Consider the following 18151-nt stretch of genomic DNA (forward strand, 5'->3'; position numbering starts at 1 on the left):
CAGAATCTGAATATCGAGCAGCAGTGAGTGGTATACAAGAAATTAGTTGGATTAGACGATTCATGCAATAATTGAAAATGATTGATTTGAATGGTCCTACAGACATGTATATCGATAATCAAGCAGCTAAGCACATGTTGGAAAATTTATAAGAAGGGAAAATTAGAAAAGGGAAGAAAGACATCGAAATACGTAGAAAATTTATTAATCAATGTAGGATAAACAGTAAATTTAATTAGTATAAACACGAAAAATCAGATTGCTGATATTCTGACAAAAGCGTTATGCAAAAGAGTGTTTGAGTTTTTACGTTTAAAATTGCTTAAGGAGGAGTGTTGGGTAACGACGTCTAGTAATCAATTTTAAGATTTTTACTTGATTAGTTATTTTACAAAATAACTGAAAGTTGTTTAAATATTAAACAAAGGTAATGTTATCAAAAAAGTATTTTTATAACTGTCAGATAAATGTACAATTGGTGATTCATAATTTTTGTCTGTAATAAATAACTAATTAATACTAAAACGATTCCTTATAATATTCTGCAAATCAGACAACTTATTTGAATGTTTATTTATCCTGGGTTATCTGCTTTGTGTAATTTATTCGATTGTTCAAATTTAAGAAGTTATGTAATGAACTTCTTGATAATCTACAGATACTTAGCGGTAGCCCACATTTTTTCGAAAATTTAGTATGAAGGCGCTGTTGTATAGTTAATAACATTTAACAAATGCTACACAATTCGAAGGATCTTTTCACTTGAATCGTCCGAACTTATACACCAACGGAGGTAAAGTATTGGAATTGTAAGTGTGAAAGTTAGTTTAAGTAACTAAAAAAGGTCCTTGGTAGACTTAAAATCACTTCCAAATTTAGCTCTAAATATACAATTTTAATAATTAAAATCAGTAAATAAAAAACGAAAAACAGTTTTTAATTGTTGCAGATTGATTGGGTATAAAAATATCGTTATTAGGGTACTTAAAGAATATAATTCCATAAATCCATTTCAATCCCTTTCTTCTGAAATCATAAAACATAGACATAATCTTCGGACGAATATGTAAGAAAAAAAATATTACCTTCGGAAATTTTCAGTTTATTTCGTATACTTTCGTTAGTTCATGGATATTTAGCAGTGTAAGGTGTAAATCATAGAAATTTATTCGTAACAAGTATTGCAATGTAATAATCATAATAATTATAATAATGTTTATTGATAAAAAAATTTGTTTACAATAGACTTAGCGGTTATGTCATACAAGCAAGAAGTAGCAATAGTAAATAAATCTTGAGAAATTCAACAATAAAAATTAATTCAGCATGTAAAACAATCGATAATGGAAAGAAATTCATAGATTTAAAATTATTAACAACTGCTTTTACAAATGGGCACGCCTTTTAATTTAAATGATTTATACTTTTTTAATTTAGGAGACTTAAAAGGGGAAATATAATAGGTTTGGATTTTGTATGCTTTACCGTTAATTGGTTTTGTTTAGCATATGTGGCGAGTATATCTAATTTTTTCTGCATGTCTGAGTATGAGTGACTGAATATGATTACGTCCTTAGCCTACAATAAATGAATTATGTTATTATTATGATCCACGTGTAAGCCACGCACTCCTGATTTTCTAAAGAAAACAATCCATATCTATCATAAACAAACTAAATAGTAGTATTTCGTTTTAGTTCCAAACAACCATAAACTTTTTCTGTGCTTTGTGTCAAGTGTTGGTATATTTACAACGAATTCTCCCTAGCGTGCTGCATGTTCAATTATCGAAACTAACTTGTTATGCAATTGACTTGTAGATGGACTATCAAAATATATGTTTTCAGATACAGTCAAAGCTTGATGGAAAATATGTTCATTCTTGGAGTTTCAATGCAGGTAATGCTCGTAGACTGGTGTTTTCTTTGAGTTTTTGGACTGAATTTGAAACGCGAAAAAGGCATTATCAAGAATTAATTTGCACATATTGTATTACAACACTTCTATTGGGTTGAAAATCATCATATCCTGAAGGGTATCGATTCAAAATGAATCAACTCAAATTAAGTCAATGACACTGGAACCTATGGGCCCATGAAATGTGTGGTTGCCGATTTTTCGCTGACTGAACGCCCGTTTGTAAGGATCAGCCTGTCCGATGTTACTCGTGAGTAAGCTAGTTCGGAAAACGTGAACGCATTTTCGTCATAACTATTACATTACAATTAATCTACAGTTTAGATTTTGCAATATTATCTCGTTTCAGGTGGCAGACACCATATCACAAAGGTGGCAGACAGCATATCAGCATATCACAGCATATTACTAAGAACGATGTTCCTTATTTGATCTTGATAATTAACCAAAAAGTGGATGTGTACAAAATAGTAACGGATAGTCCATGATATCTTTTAACTAATAGTACTAAAGTTGGGGTGCTCTTTCAAATTGTTTTTCTTTTGGTGCAAAACTTTTAATTATGGTATATTTTTCAGTCAAGCATTCTGGAAGACTAGTCCAATAGGTGTGCCACGTTTCGCAAAATCCAATTACGTTGTTATTTAAGAAATAATTCATAGAGACAGGATTTAAATTGTAGATGTTTTGAAGTCCTTCAATGTTCCAAGATACGATGTTGGTAGTTTCCAAAGTTAAGTTAGTAGAAGAAAAGTTTCCAAAATAGATTGCGTTATTGTCCCCAAAATGATTGCTTACTTGATTCTTTGGTATTTTCATCCGTTTTTTTGGAGAAGATGGTTGAAATACGGAATTTTCGGGATTCACAGATGAATGGAGGTGATAATCCGATCATCTTAGTCAAAATAAGTAATCAACCTCGGAATCTAAACGAATAAGCTAATTTTTTGTACAAACCTTTATTTTGATAGAACAAATGTTGTCTCAAAAGTCACAAATGATATTCAAGGATATTCAACGCGTTCGCGTCGTTAGATATTCAAGGTCAAAGGTATCGAAAATCAGTTTTTTGTAAATATGTCGTTTCTTTTGCGTTCAGTCGTGTTAGCATTTATTATAAAAGTTGTAAAGGATAAAATTTTCTACAAATTTTGCCCGAAACTTTTTTTTCTATGTTGAATCGGTTTTGAAATAGAGAGCGCAGAAGGTGTTGTGCTCAGCTTAACGTACTTTAGTTCTAGGTCACTAATTATACATATATATATATAAGGTATTAATTAATCATTTAAGTAATTTAATGAATAATTATGGAAAAAAACCGCATAATAGACTGGAATACACAATTGACCTTATCTGATATACAGTTTTTTCTCTTAATTATCGATTAAATATGACTTAAATAATTTTTTAATACCTTATATTTATAAATATTGACCCTCCACTAAGGTACGTATAGCTCAGTGATCCATCTTCTGCTCCCTCTATTTCAAAAACGGTCCAACGTATAAAAAAAGCTTTCAGACAAATATTATCTGAGCGATATGTACCTTAGTACAGGGTCAATATTTATAAATATAAGGTATTAAATAATTATTTAAGTAGTATTTAATGAATAATTAAGGAAAAAAAAACGCATAATAGACTAGGATTCACGATTGACCCTGTCTATTGTGCGGTTTTTTCACTTAATTATCGATTAAATACTATTAAAATAATTATTTAATACCTTTTATGTTTAAATATCGACCCTGCACTAAGGTACGTATCGTTGAGATAATGTTTGTCTGAAAGATTTTTGTAAACGTTGGACCGTTTTTTTAAATAGAGGGCGCAGAAGTTCTAGCGCTGAACTATACGTACCTGAGTGTAGGGTCAATATTTATAAATATATGGTATTAAAAAATGAATTTAGTAATATTTAATCGATAATTAAGTGAAAAAACTGTATAATAGATAAGGTCAATTGTGAATCCCTGTCTGATATGCGGTTTTTTTCCATAATTATTCATTAAATATTACTTAAATGATTATTTAATACCTTATATTTATAATCAGTGACCCAGAACTAAAGTACGTTAAGCTGAGCGCAACACCTTCTACGCCCTCTATTGCAAAAACGGTTCAACATACAAGAAAAAGTTTCGGGCAAAATTTGTAGAAAATTTTATCCTCTACAACTTTTATAATAAATGCTAACACGATTGAACACAAAAGAAACGAGATATTTACAAAAAAGTGATTTTCGATATTTTTGGCCTTTAATATCTAACGACGCGAACGCATTATCATTTGTGACTCTTGAGACAACATTTGTACTATCAAAATAAAGGTTTGTACCAAAATTAGCTTATTCCCTTAGATTCCGAGGTGAAATCCTAAGATGATTGGAGTATGAGGTAATGAACAAACGGGAAGTGATCTTTTAGGTAAGTAATTGGTTATAAGTGAAGATTGGCTACGGATCATTCTTTTTTCCTTTGTTTTTACTTTTTTTGGATCTCTTGCCATTGCATTATCTTGCCTTGGTGTCTATGCTATTAGTGGGGAAGTTTATAAATTTCGCCCCTTTTTGTTATTATCTTGGCTCTTAGTTACATTGTTGGAAATATTTGGGGGATTTATTATTGTACGATTGAGAAGATACACACTTCTATCATACTTAATTAAGTCATTCAGGTCTTCTTTTCTTTGTTGCTCAACTTCGACTCGAAGATTCTTCCTGATTTCAAATACATCCGGACAATAATCTTCGTTGATAAATATATTGCTACCCCTAAGACAATGCTTGGTTTTTAAAATTTCTATTTTTTAACGAAGAATATAAAACGAAGAAATATTATACAATTATAATACAGTGCAGGTTATATAATGTATATCCATACAATTTTTGTATTTTTAATCCCGGTTATTAGCCGTTGCTTTCATCCTGGGGTTTATGTTGATGTTCCTTGGCTTTTATTTTCGTTTATTTGGATTTGGGGGTGGTTAGTTTTCATGTCTGTTTTGATTTGATTTGTTGACACAGAAAAATTAGTAAATACATTAATAGAAGTCAAACACCTTATCCACTGCGATATGGTTGCTTTACGTTGAGAAGTAATTTAAAAAAATCTTGTCCTGAACACTTTCAAGTTAATTGTTCTTAATGTTAATGGTTTATCTGTAAAATCATGTAATTACTATTCATTATTATCACAAAATCTTTGGAGCACTTACAAAAAGGAAATTTTAATAATTTAAATTTGGTTTGTAGAATAAAAACACTTAGATAAATCAGAACACACTTTTAATTAAAAAAAAAAATTAAAAGAAAAAAAAAACAATGCAACGACACTCTGGCTATTCTAAATTAATATTATTTAAAGCTCTTATATTTGTATATAAGTTATTTATTAATGATTATTCAAGAATAATATTCTTTAGATAAAACACTAATTTACTTAACTAAATACGTCTGCACTGCGCTACTCTCACACACCAAGTATTGCAATGTCATAATACTTAATAATGTAATAATTTTAGTCATAATAATTGTGCAAATAACTTACGATTATCAATTTATTTTAATAATAAGTTTGATGAATGAGGAGGACGTGGTTGTAACTTACTTTTTTATTAATTACTTAGCCAAATTTTGTAGATCTTTGCGAAAGAAACAGAAAGACGAATTACTTATGTGACTTACTATAGAGGGAAGAATTTTCGCTAATGCGGTTTGGAACGAAAAAAAGAAACCCTGACATGTCCACCCTTAATATCTCAACACTGATATTGAATTTTAAAATTTTGTATGAACAAGACATACGTACTGAAAAAAAATTATTAATATCAATCGATATGAGGTTGTCTTAACCTCATCGCGAGATCAAATATGGCACATGAGGCGACGAACGTGATACAACGGGGTATGGTGGTGAAGTTGACACAAACACATGAGTTTTTTTATGGAAGTAATATAGTGTCTAACAAATCTCAAATATTTTTCTTTGAAATGCAAGGTAGTTTTTTATTGGTTCTACCACTTATAGATATTTTTGCATAATGTTGATGTGATTGTCACAACCACATTAGTAGGTTTATTAGGTTTATTTCCTTCGACTCAGATTTGAACCAGCGACGTATGGATTACTATTGATTTTTGTGTCTTTAGTCTACCACTGTATTGACTGCGCTACTGATGGCTATGATATACATATATATACAAAAACATGCTATATATTATTAAAACTATCAATAAGTTTATTTTAAACTCACTGTTAGTAAGTTACAACAATCTGCATGTAGTTGACACAATCACTTATTGACTAGACATAACAGCTATGTGTTCGTTATAAACAAATCCTATATTTAAAGCAAACACAAAGCAATTTTTTTATTAATTTATCGATTCGCTTTATTTACGCGTTTATATATTACAACTAAGTACAATTTTATTTTCCATCAATAGAATGCATGAATTTAAACTAAAATCAACCACTTTCATAGAAGCTATGATTTGGTTTATTTAACTTCAGTGATTTTGTATCATTGAATTCGTATTCATATAATTCAATCCCATACCATTCTAAATAATAATATTAGGCCGCACTTATTCCAATCATAAGGAAATTTTCTGAAAGTATTTATAATTTATTACAATACGAAACGGCCAACTTCGGGAGGAGGTTGTCATTAATTTCATTTTTTTTTTCATTGTGGTCTTCAGGTTCAGAGGTTTATAGCTCTTTTCGAATTGCGAGTTTCTCTTTTTCAAAATCTACATGAAAAAACTCTTAATTGGAGAAATCTATTATTCATTTTGGTATTTAGGAGAACATTTAATAAAAGCCCTCATTGAAAGTGTATCCAAACGAGTTATATTTTGTACGCGACCAAACATTAACAGAAAATTATTTTGTGTCTAGAATACCTAGAAAACCAAGACACAATAACGGGTACGTTCTTTTATGATTTATTAAATATCACTGCGCTAATTGCCTGTTAAACAAAAAATTTTACTGCGCATTCGCACATGTGCAAGTGAAGTAATTCATAACCTTCAAGTATAATCTTGCTTACTTATAAGAAAAGTGTAGCAGCTTGATTATTTAATTGACCAAATATCACAAATATTTGAAGCATTGTATTAAATTGCATGTATTAAAGGATAAGCGAAGTATTAAAATATTTAATTCTTTTATTTTTCTTTGGTGATGTAGAAGTGGGTAAAAAGTTTCAAAAGTTGTAAAGGTTTTTACAAGGAACAGCTTTCTTTTTTTCATAAAAATTTTGTGTAACACCATTTTAGTTATTGACTGTGTCATAACTTAAAGTTGTCATGTCACGATTGTGGAGTATAGCTAATTTCATGAAATCTGGAATATAAATTCATGACGAATGTTTTAACACTCTTCAAAAAGGAAACCTTTTGCTTTATTTTCGAGAAAAAACTTATCATTATTTAGAACAATACTATTTTTAGTCTAGTTGGCGAATGTGAGCTTTTTGAACAATGGCATATATTATCAAAATAATTACACACCAAATTTTATCGAAATTTCAAACTGCTGTATCTCTGAAAGAAATTGTCGAGTCAGGATCATTCAATTCAAATGATTGTATTTCATAAATTTTACAATATGATGCAATCCACTGCTTTGTACTGTAGGTTGAATGCGCAAGAAATAATATTAAAATACAATAGAAGAGGACCATAATCTTAGAGCACTGAAAAAAAAGCAAACGATCTGGTAGAATATCAATTTTTGCAGGGACATATAGTTCTGTGATTTTGCAATTATAAAGAAAAAATATCAACGCATTACTATAAAAAATAAAAATTCACCCACTTCAACCTCCCACTTTCTTGACCATAAACGAGGTTAGAGCAACTTTATTTGCTTTCAAATCGATATTTCAGAGAAATTTCATTTCAATATATACGACAAACTCCGCAATTTTGGATATTTTACGACGAAAAAAAATATTAGCGCAATTCTATCCTTCTAGTTTCTGCGTTGAGTAATGAACGATGAAGTTTGTAGTATTTTTGTTTCCGTACATTCAAAAAAATCATTAAAGTTGGATTACTCAACAATCCATTAGGAACGATTATATATATATATATATATATATATATATTGTTGAGGGTTGATGATTCATGATGAGCAGTGGACTGATTTTTATGATTTCAATACCAAATATTGCACCAACAACTTATTTCATTCTTTAATACATTTACATATATACATAATTGCCTTCCAATGCGGATACTAAATTAATTGTGATACTTGTTTAATTAATTGTTCTCGAGCACTCTACTATTGTTGCTTCTATAACTTGCACACTCATTCTGAATTCATGAGTGAATAACGGAAGTGTATACGCATCTTCCTTTGTTTGACTATAGCGCCAACATTGAATTAATCTATGATTAAAAATATAAAAAGGCCTTTTGCCGTAGTAACACCAAAGGACATAAAATTGTATTATGTTGTTCAGTTCTGAACATATTCGGATATATTCAACTCTCAAGCAAAAGGAATATTGAATGCATAAAATAAATTAAAAAAATTGTATGACAATTAAATACCGTATTCAAAATAAATTGATTCCAATAACCAACTGAGAAATGATATTAAATATATGAATAAATGCAAGAGTTTAACAACTGACAAATTTTGACAACTTTGGAATGATGTGATGAATTTCGATGTTTTATCGAGATTATTCATAAGATTATCAAGTTCTGGATTCAAAAATCCGGCTCGAAGGACCAAAATGTAAGAGCAGAGCCCGAACAAAAATAGGAGGCGAACGTAATGAACTGTATTAAAATGAAATTTGTACTCACGTATTTTTGATGGCTAAATAATTTAGTAAGATGAGGCTTGGTTGAGAAAATAAGCTGGAAAAGGGGAATTTTAGGATCCATCAAACCTCCATGCTTCGTGCAACGTTATACACGGCATCACGCTGATAAATTCGATCAAACAAAAACCATGCACTTAAAATTTGTCAAAATGATTCAGTAAACACACAATATTTAGATTTGTACACTGATTGATATTTAATTTTGAGTTTAATATTGAAACAAACACACCAACTGGCACGTGCAATCACTCGAATAGAAAATTACAAAAAAAAGAGTTAAATTTAAACATGAGAACTTACGCAAATAAAAAAATACAAAAATGTATGAAAAAAACACTATTAATTAATTTGAAATAAGTTTAGAGAGAACATGATTCTCCGACGAAAAATAAAGATTGAATGCGATTAAAAAACTTTGAAAATAACTTGAAATTTACTTTTAGCAAAATGGCGTTGAGACCGTGTGTCTCAAGCCAAAGCGAAAACAGAATAGTAATCAATGATTGATGAGCTAGCGGCACGTATTTTTACAGTTGTAAATTGTAAACACATTTTGAATTGTAGGTGCTACCAACCATCAATCATTTAATTGTAAAACATAGAACTTTAGGCAGCGTTCAACAGGTTCATGGTTGAACGGTCTAAGCACAAATTAACTACAGTATATCAGCTACCAAAAAGAAATAATAATCAGTCTAATGCGAATAACTGACAAAATCAATTTTAATTCTGAAATTATATAAATTTTAAAATCATTAATAACATAAATAAAAAGAGAGAAAAGAGAAATATTTAATTAAAATTGGTTTCTTCAAAAATATCCCAATCAGGTGTATATTTACATTCGTCAATTAATTCTAATTCACACTGAATTTGCTGATAATTTATTTTGTTATTTATTTAAACGGACTTGGCAGTTCAATTATAATGAGGAATAATTTTATATTAAAGTATTTAAAACAAGTTTATAGTTAAAATTAAACATAATTAAAAAAAAACTTATAAATTAGATACTTTGAAAATATAATATTAAAAGGGATTTAAAAAAATCATACAAGATAATGAGAACAAAAAAAAATTTTTAATTTGGGTAACATTTCAGCCGAATTGAACTATGATAGGGCATTCCGAATGAAATTTTTCAATTTAGTCAGCGAAGCATGGAAAATATCTACATTGGATAAATAATTGTAAGCTAGGGACATGCATGTGTTTAAAGGAGCGTTCAGGAGATAGTTTTGTTTTATCATAGGAATTTCGAATGTTAGATTTGATCGGGAGGATCCAGGAGGAACTCGGAAGGAGATTAGGCTTATTAAGAAGGAGCAATCATAATCGCCTTATGTTATCATAATCGTGATCGAAATTTTGGACCCTCATTAAGAAAGCTACTCGGCGCAATAAACGATTTTGGACCTATCTCAAAAGTTTTAGAATGCTCTCCATACAACGGATTCCAAACCGTCGAACAATACTCAAGAATTGGACGCACAAAGAACCAATAGAGTTGTTTTATAGCATGAATATTTCTAAAGCACCTTGTATTTCTTAAAGTTGCACAAAGCTTGTGCAACTATCAAACTGAAAGTTACTTTCATTTTCAGTTATCACTAATTGACAAACCGAACATTTTTCACCAGCCATTATCATAAATAAACTTAAAAAATAAATAAATAAATAAATAAATACTACAACGATAATATTCACTATAAAATTAAATTAAAATTCTTCACTTAAAGATATTTCACTATGTTTTTTTTCCTATTACTACTGTAGTATATTCCATAAACAATATGTGACCAACAATACTTGTTAATCAATTTACAAGTCTTTATTTTTTTGTTTTAGTTAGATTAATTTCATATTTTTCAAAGTTATTCACGTTAATTAATCGATATCTAAAAGAAATTTAACACTAAATTAAAGAAGTTACACACCAGTACTAGATGATTAAAATAAAATTAAATATTTCCACACTAAAAAAAATTTTTTGTTTAAGAGCAACTATAAACAAAAACAAGAGCAACTCTTAATACAACATGTATAGGAATATAACCCGTTAAACTAAGGACGTCGAACAATTAAATTGTCGATATTCTGCTCTTCATTATTTTGAAAACTATCCATAACTGATAACAATTTTATTTATTGCGACTTCAATAAATCGCGCATTTGAACTAATATTTTTTCTTCATTGTTTATGAGTTTGTAGCGTGGATATAAATTGAAATTTTTTTAACGAAATAAGACGATATCAAATTAATTTCAAATTTATTTACAATTTTAATTTTAATCTTTTTTCTGTTTGTATTGTAACACATTTAATGAAAATTTATTTAGTAAAATCTATTAATCAAAGGTACGATGACAACAAGCAACCTACTTGTATTATTGAAGAAATACTTTTCTTTACATATATGTACTTAACAAGATCAAGTCAAAAGTGTTTAAATAACTTTATTGATCTTGATTATAATAATTTTTTAAAGTTAACAAAAAAGGCATAAAAAAGAAATGCCATGCATTTAAAAAAACTATTATAAACAAAGTATTAAAATTTGCTAAACTCTTTTGACGTGATCTTCAGTATATACATAAAGACTCTTCGCCAACTATTGAAACATTTTTTTAGCTTACAATGAATACGAAAACTCCAGAATATTTTCTGAACAACCTATACTTGTGATTGTCTAAGGTCTTGTAATATAACTTTAACATAAATTTCAAACAATGGTAACTTCCTTACAAATTTCTTAAATATTAATATTTTAGGAAATATTGTCGAAAAAGGAAATACCTTTTTATTTTCATCTTTAGTTGTTAATAACTTTTGCAATTTTATAAGGGCTGAAATATGCTTTTGGTAAATTTTTCTAGACATGATTATGAGATTCTGAGATCAACGAGCTATTACACATGTTTTACGGTCTTGATTTCTTTATTTCACCAATTGAACTTGTTGCCTAAAAACGATTTGAAAATTTTTTTTTAATAGATTTTAAGAATTTTTAAGTTATTTAAGCACTCTACTCTTTCAAATATTTATAAAAATTACTGAAAATAATTAAGTTGGAAAATTTATTTTTATAAAAACAATTACGAACAAAGAGCTCTAGTTAGAACCTTCAATTGCTTTGCTTTCTCATTTTCTGCACATGTTACGTGAGTTTAAAGCATCATCTTTTTTATTGCCTTTTTATGACAAAATAATAATGTGTGTCTTTATAGGTAACCATTAAATGAATATTATTTCATACGATTATTCTATGTAGAATATCTTTAACACTACACAAACTAAAAGGTGTTGCATGAGGTGAGTCATCTTATTTGATAGATCAACAGAATCTTTTTCTATTTTAACACTACAGAAGACTAGCATTGCCTCAGAGTTCATTAAACAAGAGGTTTTTATACCATGTATATATGAAATATACATAGTATATTAAGTTTAGTCCCAAGTTTGTAACGCTTAAAAATAATGATGCTAGGAAAAAAGTTTTGTCATAGGTGTTCATAAAATCACCTAATTAGTCCATTTCCGGTTGTCCGTCCGTCCGTCCGTCCGTCTGTGGATACGATAACTCAAAAACGAAAAAAGATATCGAGATGAAATTTTTACAGCGTACTAAAGACGTAAAAATTGGGGTCAAGTTCGTAAATGAGCATCATAGGTCGATTGGGTCTTGGGTCCGTAGGACCCATCTTGTAAACCGTTAGAAATAGAACAAAAGTTTAAATGTAAAAAATGTTCCTTATCAAAAATAAAACAACTTTTGTTTGAAACATTTTTTCGTAATCATCACTGTTTACCCGTGAAGGCGCCAATTAGGCGGAAATTTTATAATATGTACTATACTTGATTATCAGTTATGTATGTGTCACATGTTTGTATGTGTAATGTGATAAAGAAATCAACACTGACTATGCATGGTATTTCAACAATTAACTCAGTCAATTGATTCTTTTCAATTGTTTTTTACCTGTATATTGTAACATATTTAATTCGCATTCGAGTTTCAGTACCACTATCATATGTGCAGAAATCGTTCTGTATGTTCGGAATGAATATGTCATTGGGGAATTTTATTCCTATAGAGATCAAAAGTACAGATTGAGGTTTGAATTTACATGCAAAGCGACTATTTATTTTGGCTAAAAATGTTACGATTGTCAACATTTGGACTGACTATAAAATGTGTCTTGTGATCAAAGCTAATGTATCTTCATGAGGTATCATTTTGATAATGTACCAAGAAATATTTTTTTCCCAAAATCCTGGAAACGAGATTTTTTTATGACTAGTTGTTTCACAAATATTACACTTGTATTTTTTATTTTACGAAGAGTTAATATTTATTATAAAGACTAGATTTTCCAGATCAATATCTGAACTATTATCGATCCCTGACTTACTTGAATAAAGAATTTCTGAGCAACCTTTTGTGTACATGACTTGATATTTGTTGCGTTTTGATGAAGACATTGAATAATCGAAAATGGACGAGAAAATAGAAGACTTACAATTCAAGGTATTCTTATGAAAATTAACAAGTGTACCAAGACTGGTTGAGTCCTGGGCGAAAATTTTTTAATAATAGCTGAATATAAGAGACATAAATTTTCCCAGTCTCGAAAAAGCGTCGAATTATTTCATCGTGTCAATGTTCATAGAAACGCTAGGCCCAAGCTCAGATTTAAGCCCGTGAGGTAGGTCTGAGTTACAGGTTGTAAATTCGCCATGAATTAACTCCCAATGCTAGCATGATTCCAAGCCTGGAATCAAGTTTTCTTTCAACTTTCAGTGTCTGACATTGGCACAGACCTGCTTGCAAGAAAGGAATAAATTTGGGGTTTGAACTTGTATCCTTGTGGTTACTAGAATTTAAAATTCTATGGTCGCTCGGGTATTATTCATATTATCGAAAGCCACAAATATTAATTATATACAACAAAATTTGGCTTTTAGCATAGATCTAGGCTTGGGAAAACATTTTATTGCCAGCCCATACCCAAACCTTGATTAAAGCTTTTAATCCACCTTTTATTGCAAAGCCTTAACTTGGACATTGGCTAAGGCTTTTGACTAACAAGGCTTGGTTAAAGCTTCGGCAACACCCAGAATCCAAGCTTTGATTTAGAACGTTTGGGAAAACACTTGCAAACTAGCTGTAGCTAAGACATAATTTAAGGGCTGGCAGAAAAAGAAGTGGTAATACGAAGATAATTTGTCGTGAACACCAAAGAACACGGTGGTCATCAATTATTGAATCCAATAAAACATTGAGAAGAAATATCGAGTTTCATAGGAAAAAACCCAACATATATCTACATTGGAATCAGCATGTCAATTTGGATTACCGGAATATTTGAATGTTTCGTCATTTGTCAAATTTTTATATAGAATTTTCCTGAAAAATTATTGACAATATGTTTAATTGATCTCGCCTTATATAATTCAGTTAATTAACCATGAAGGTTTTGGATTTAAATTTGATTGTTTACATTTTATATAATTTTTTTTCAAGTACCAGATTTTAAAGAATGAGTTTGCAGAATATTATTATTAATATTTAATACCTCCTGAATTTTATAAGTTTATATTATTACAAATAAATTTTTTTTTTCTTTTAGATTACATGATTAGCCGAGCTCGTGTTTTCGTAATTTTTAATAGTTATGTTAATCGTCAATATATCGCTGGTCCGGAAGAAAAATGGCACAAGTCAAAATGATACATTTTTCAGGAGGAGACATTTAAGTTTATTATATAATCTTTTTTTTTTGTACAGCTAATGATAAGAATTTTTGCGGAACCCTTAGGCGATTAAAATTAAGGATATACTATTGAAATGCGGTTACGATGTTTTCAACTTTTAATAATGAAAATTGTGAGATGGGGAATAAAATTAGTCAACCAACTTTGACTTGTGACGTTTTTCATGCTTTCATATCTGAACATAAGACAGCACTTATGACGAAAGATTATGCCAAAAAAATGATCTTCAGGACTGCAGAGTAATTTGTCTGCCCTTTACTTACCTACCTACTTATTTTGTCTGTAGTAATCTCTAAAAAATTAGGAAGAAATAATGCTTTTAAATAGGCTATCTTTTTATTGTTGTAAAAATCACATAAAATTGTTACACATCACAATATAAAATCACATAAAATTACACGGCGCACGGCGAAAAGACGTAGCGTCTGATAGGGGCCTTAGTACAAGGAAATTCATTTTAATTCTTTACAAACTACTGTAGAAATTGTTATAGCACTGAGGTACACAATTTTTTTCTATTAATGAAAGAAGTCCCCTTTTCTTCGAATCGGTAATTCCGACCTTCGTGTGGTAGGCTGGCTTTGCTTTAACATTCTGTGATCGCGTTCTCTTGCTGACAGTTATTTCATCATATTCAGGGAACCCAAAAGATGTTTTATAATATACAGTGTTTGGCTCTTCTTTGATTACTTTTAAAATTTTAATATCTTTTAAAGGTATTTTAATTTGGATTCCTTGATCTTTCGTCAGTTGCTTTATATCTATAAAATCTTTGTGGCATAATTCATGAACAATATAGGGGTCTCCTGTTTTCTTGGCTGTTCTTATAAGGGTGTAATACTGATCCGGTAAATAGATAGGCCCTGCTTTTCTAGCTCTGGCAACTTGCCGTTCAATAATAGAGTGAGCAGCGTCGCCTTCATTTTGCGTATGGCCAGTTATGAGATATTTGTGAGAAATGCTTCTAATATTTGGAAACTTTTGAATAGCATATAGGTACATGCCTATAATAAATTGATTCTTTTGTTGGCCTGCGCAATTGTCACTGTAAAAAATTACGTCTTCTGGAGCAGTACTCTTGTTATTTAAGAGAGACAAATAGCTTAGGACACAACTCCCTATTTCTATTGCTCCCCTATGTGCTTCTCCTTCATGCCAGGTGTAGCAGTGCACCTCATTGTTTTTAATATTGCAAATTGTGAAATTATACACCGCTAATTTACTAACGTAATAAAATGGGGAAGTTTGACCAATTGGGCAAGGTAGCACTGCTTGTAGATCGTAAACAGCAACGGTAGATTCACCATTCTTGTCTGTTGTCTTTTCTTGTCGGGATAATTCTTTTTCCATCAAATGAGTTTCGTAATTTTCTTGCATTTTGGCTTTAGCTTCATCTTCGGCATGTTGGTAGGATGTGCACAGTTCACACTGATCCTTCTTAGGAACAAAAAAAGCCATGTTGTACTCCTCATTAAATATTCGCGAATACATAACGTAATTTCCAGGTGTTTTTTTATTTTCACGACACTCCTCTAAGTAATCCCTGTGTAAGTCTCTAATTGTTTTTCCTCCTTCAATGTAAGTTTTTTTAGAATCTGCCCTGCAGTAATGGCTTTCAATGCGTGGGATTTTGTCAATGTGGTTCCTAATGGACTGTTTTATCTCTTCAGGAACAGTTTTGTGGTTTCCATGCCTACCACGATTGTCTTGAAACACATAAGAACTCTTTTTTGTCAAAATCGTCCGTATTGGCCGATCAGTAATTGAAAGTGTGTTCTTAAAGAAAGTCTTGCAAACTCTCACACGTACATTGTCTCGAGTATGGAGAAAAAATGCGTTATTGGGAATTCGCTTGCTGTTTTCTCGCTTATACTCGTATTTGGGGTGTATTTCCTCAATACTGGACGATATAAAGCTGTGCTGTCGTTCAGTGCTTCCTAAAGCATAGAAAGATTGAAAGATGTGGGTCCTATCTTCATCTTTCATATTTTGGTAGCATTTTAGTCTGCATTTATTTTCACAAACAGGGCCGATTTCTTTGGCTAAAACTATACTTGTACTTTTGCCGAACGATGTGTAACTTTTTCCATGTGCCTTAAGTAATTTAGCTTTCGTCTTCTTCCACTTCTCTTCATGTCGAACTCTTTTTCTTCCTTTCTGAACTATTTCAGTCGCAGAATTTGTTTTTCTCTTCTTCGGAATTACCACATTATTATCATCATCAATATCAGTATCATCAGTGGTGACATCAGAAGGTGGCATGTCATCCTTAGGGACAAGAAAGTCTGGGTCCTTCACGCTATCATCGTCACTAAAATCGCTTTTATCACTTGTATCGGGAGCAAGCCCTTGTTTAGGAACTGGTGCCACAGAAAACATCGTAGCCTCAGAAGTTTCTGTGAGATCAGACTTTCCACTCTCGTTCATTGCTTCGTGAGACTGAAGTTCTGAAACTGTTGTTGAAGTCACTCCGATCGGCAAAGTTTCCGTAAGGGCAGTCTCATCGGTCTCTGTAAGAATTACGCATTGGTTTTTAAAATACCGAACCATGTAAGGAAGAAATGCCAACCTAAAGGCAAATGGATTCAAATTTATTACCTGCTTGTCCGGTAGAAAGGACCGCCATAATGCGTTTACTTTCCAGGTTTGTACTATCACCCTTTATTGTCCATTGCATATTCTTCTTAGCAAGTAGCATAAGAAGTTTACTTCGCTCGCTTGGATTTCCTGAAAAATGTGCAAATACTGGTCATTATTCCATAAGACTTGACTACAATTATTTCCTATGTATACTCAGCTCCAAAGAAAACCGACACTAAAAAAAACCCTATTTACAAAGAACTCGATTTCGATTGTCTGCATATGAATTTTTATATAGTTAGTTAGCAAGAATTTTATTCATAATTAATTATATTAAAGCAATTATTAACTAAAAGTCTAAAAATTCTTACACAGACTATCCAAATCGAGTTTTTTGTAAATGGTTTTTTTTTATTGTCGGTTTTTTTCTTTGGAGCTGAGTATACGTCACAAAAATAACAATAACTTTTTCGTTTATTAAAAACATAATCACTAAAAACGACACTTTTTGAGATTAATCCGGAATATTACTCATATAATAGTAGACATTTCACAAGAAAAACGTCATATTTACGTATGTGTGTACAAGAAATAGTAATAATGTAACTTGTGCATCATGAAAAACGACATAACCCAAATTGTGTCGTTTTTGTCGATTATAAAACATGATTATTTATTTAAAAAAATACAACTTACCAACTTGTGTCGTTTTTCTCGACATTATGCATGTACATTCATTAGTAGGTCTTAAGCACAACTGATGTGTGTCGTTCTTCTTCCTAAGTGGGGAACGGTTCACACCATAATGATAAACGACATAACTGCTCCATGGCGCCGAAAAAGAACACTAATATTGTGACGTTTTTCTAGCACAAAAAGTTATTTTTTTGAAGTCGCTTGGCACCAAAAGGTTAAAATAGTGGTTTTTAGACTTGTGTCGTTTTTCTTCCGGACCAGCGATATGTAACACAGACTTTGTATTACTCTAAGAGGTATATATAATTTCCCACTTAAGAGCTTTAAACT

General features: G+C 30.7%; 2 protein-coding genes across 2 annotated transcripts in view; one reads left to right on the forward strand and one right to left on the reverse strand.

Annotated features, from left to right (window-relative positions):
• Positions 1–18151, forward strand: part of LOC123302819 (lachesin-like) — a 1791741-nt gene that overhangs the window by 282571 nt on the left and 1491019 nt on the right. The gene's annotated exons all lie outside the window — the stretch shown is intronic.
• On the reverse strand, positions 14934–18073 carry LOC123302096. The gene is made up of 3 exons (XM_044884882.1): positions 17822–18073; positions 17144–17272; positions 14934–17055 (listed from the first exon to the last, which is right to left on the reverse strand). Exons 1-3 carry the CDS (start codon positions 17844–17846, stop codon positions 15011–15013), a joined length of 2199 nt encoding a protein of 732 aa, XP_044740817.1. The 5' UTR covers positions 17847–18073; the 3' UTR covers positions 14934–15010.

This window comes from Chrysoperla carnea, chromosome X, assembly GCF_905475395.1.
Source record: "Chrysoperla carnea chromosome X, inChrCarn1.1, whole genome shotgun sequence".
Lineage (NCBI taxonomy): Eukaryota > Metazoa > Arthropoda > Insecta > Neuroptera > Chrysopidae > Chrysoperla > Chrysoperla carnea.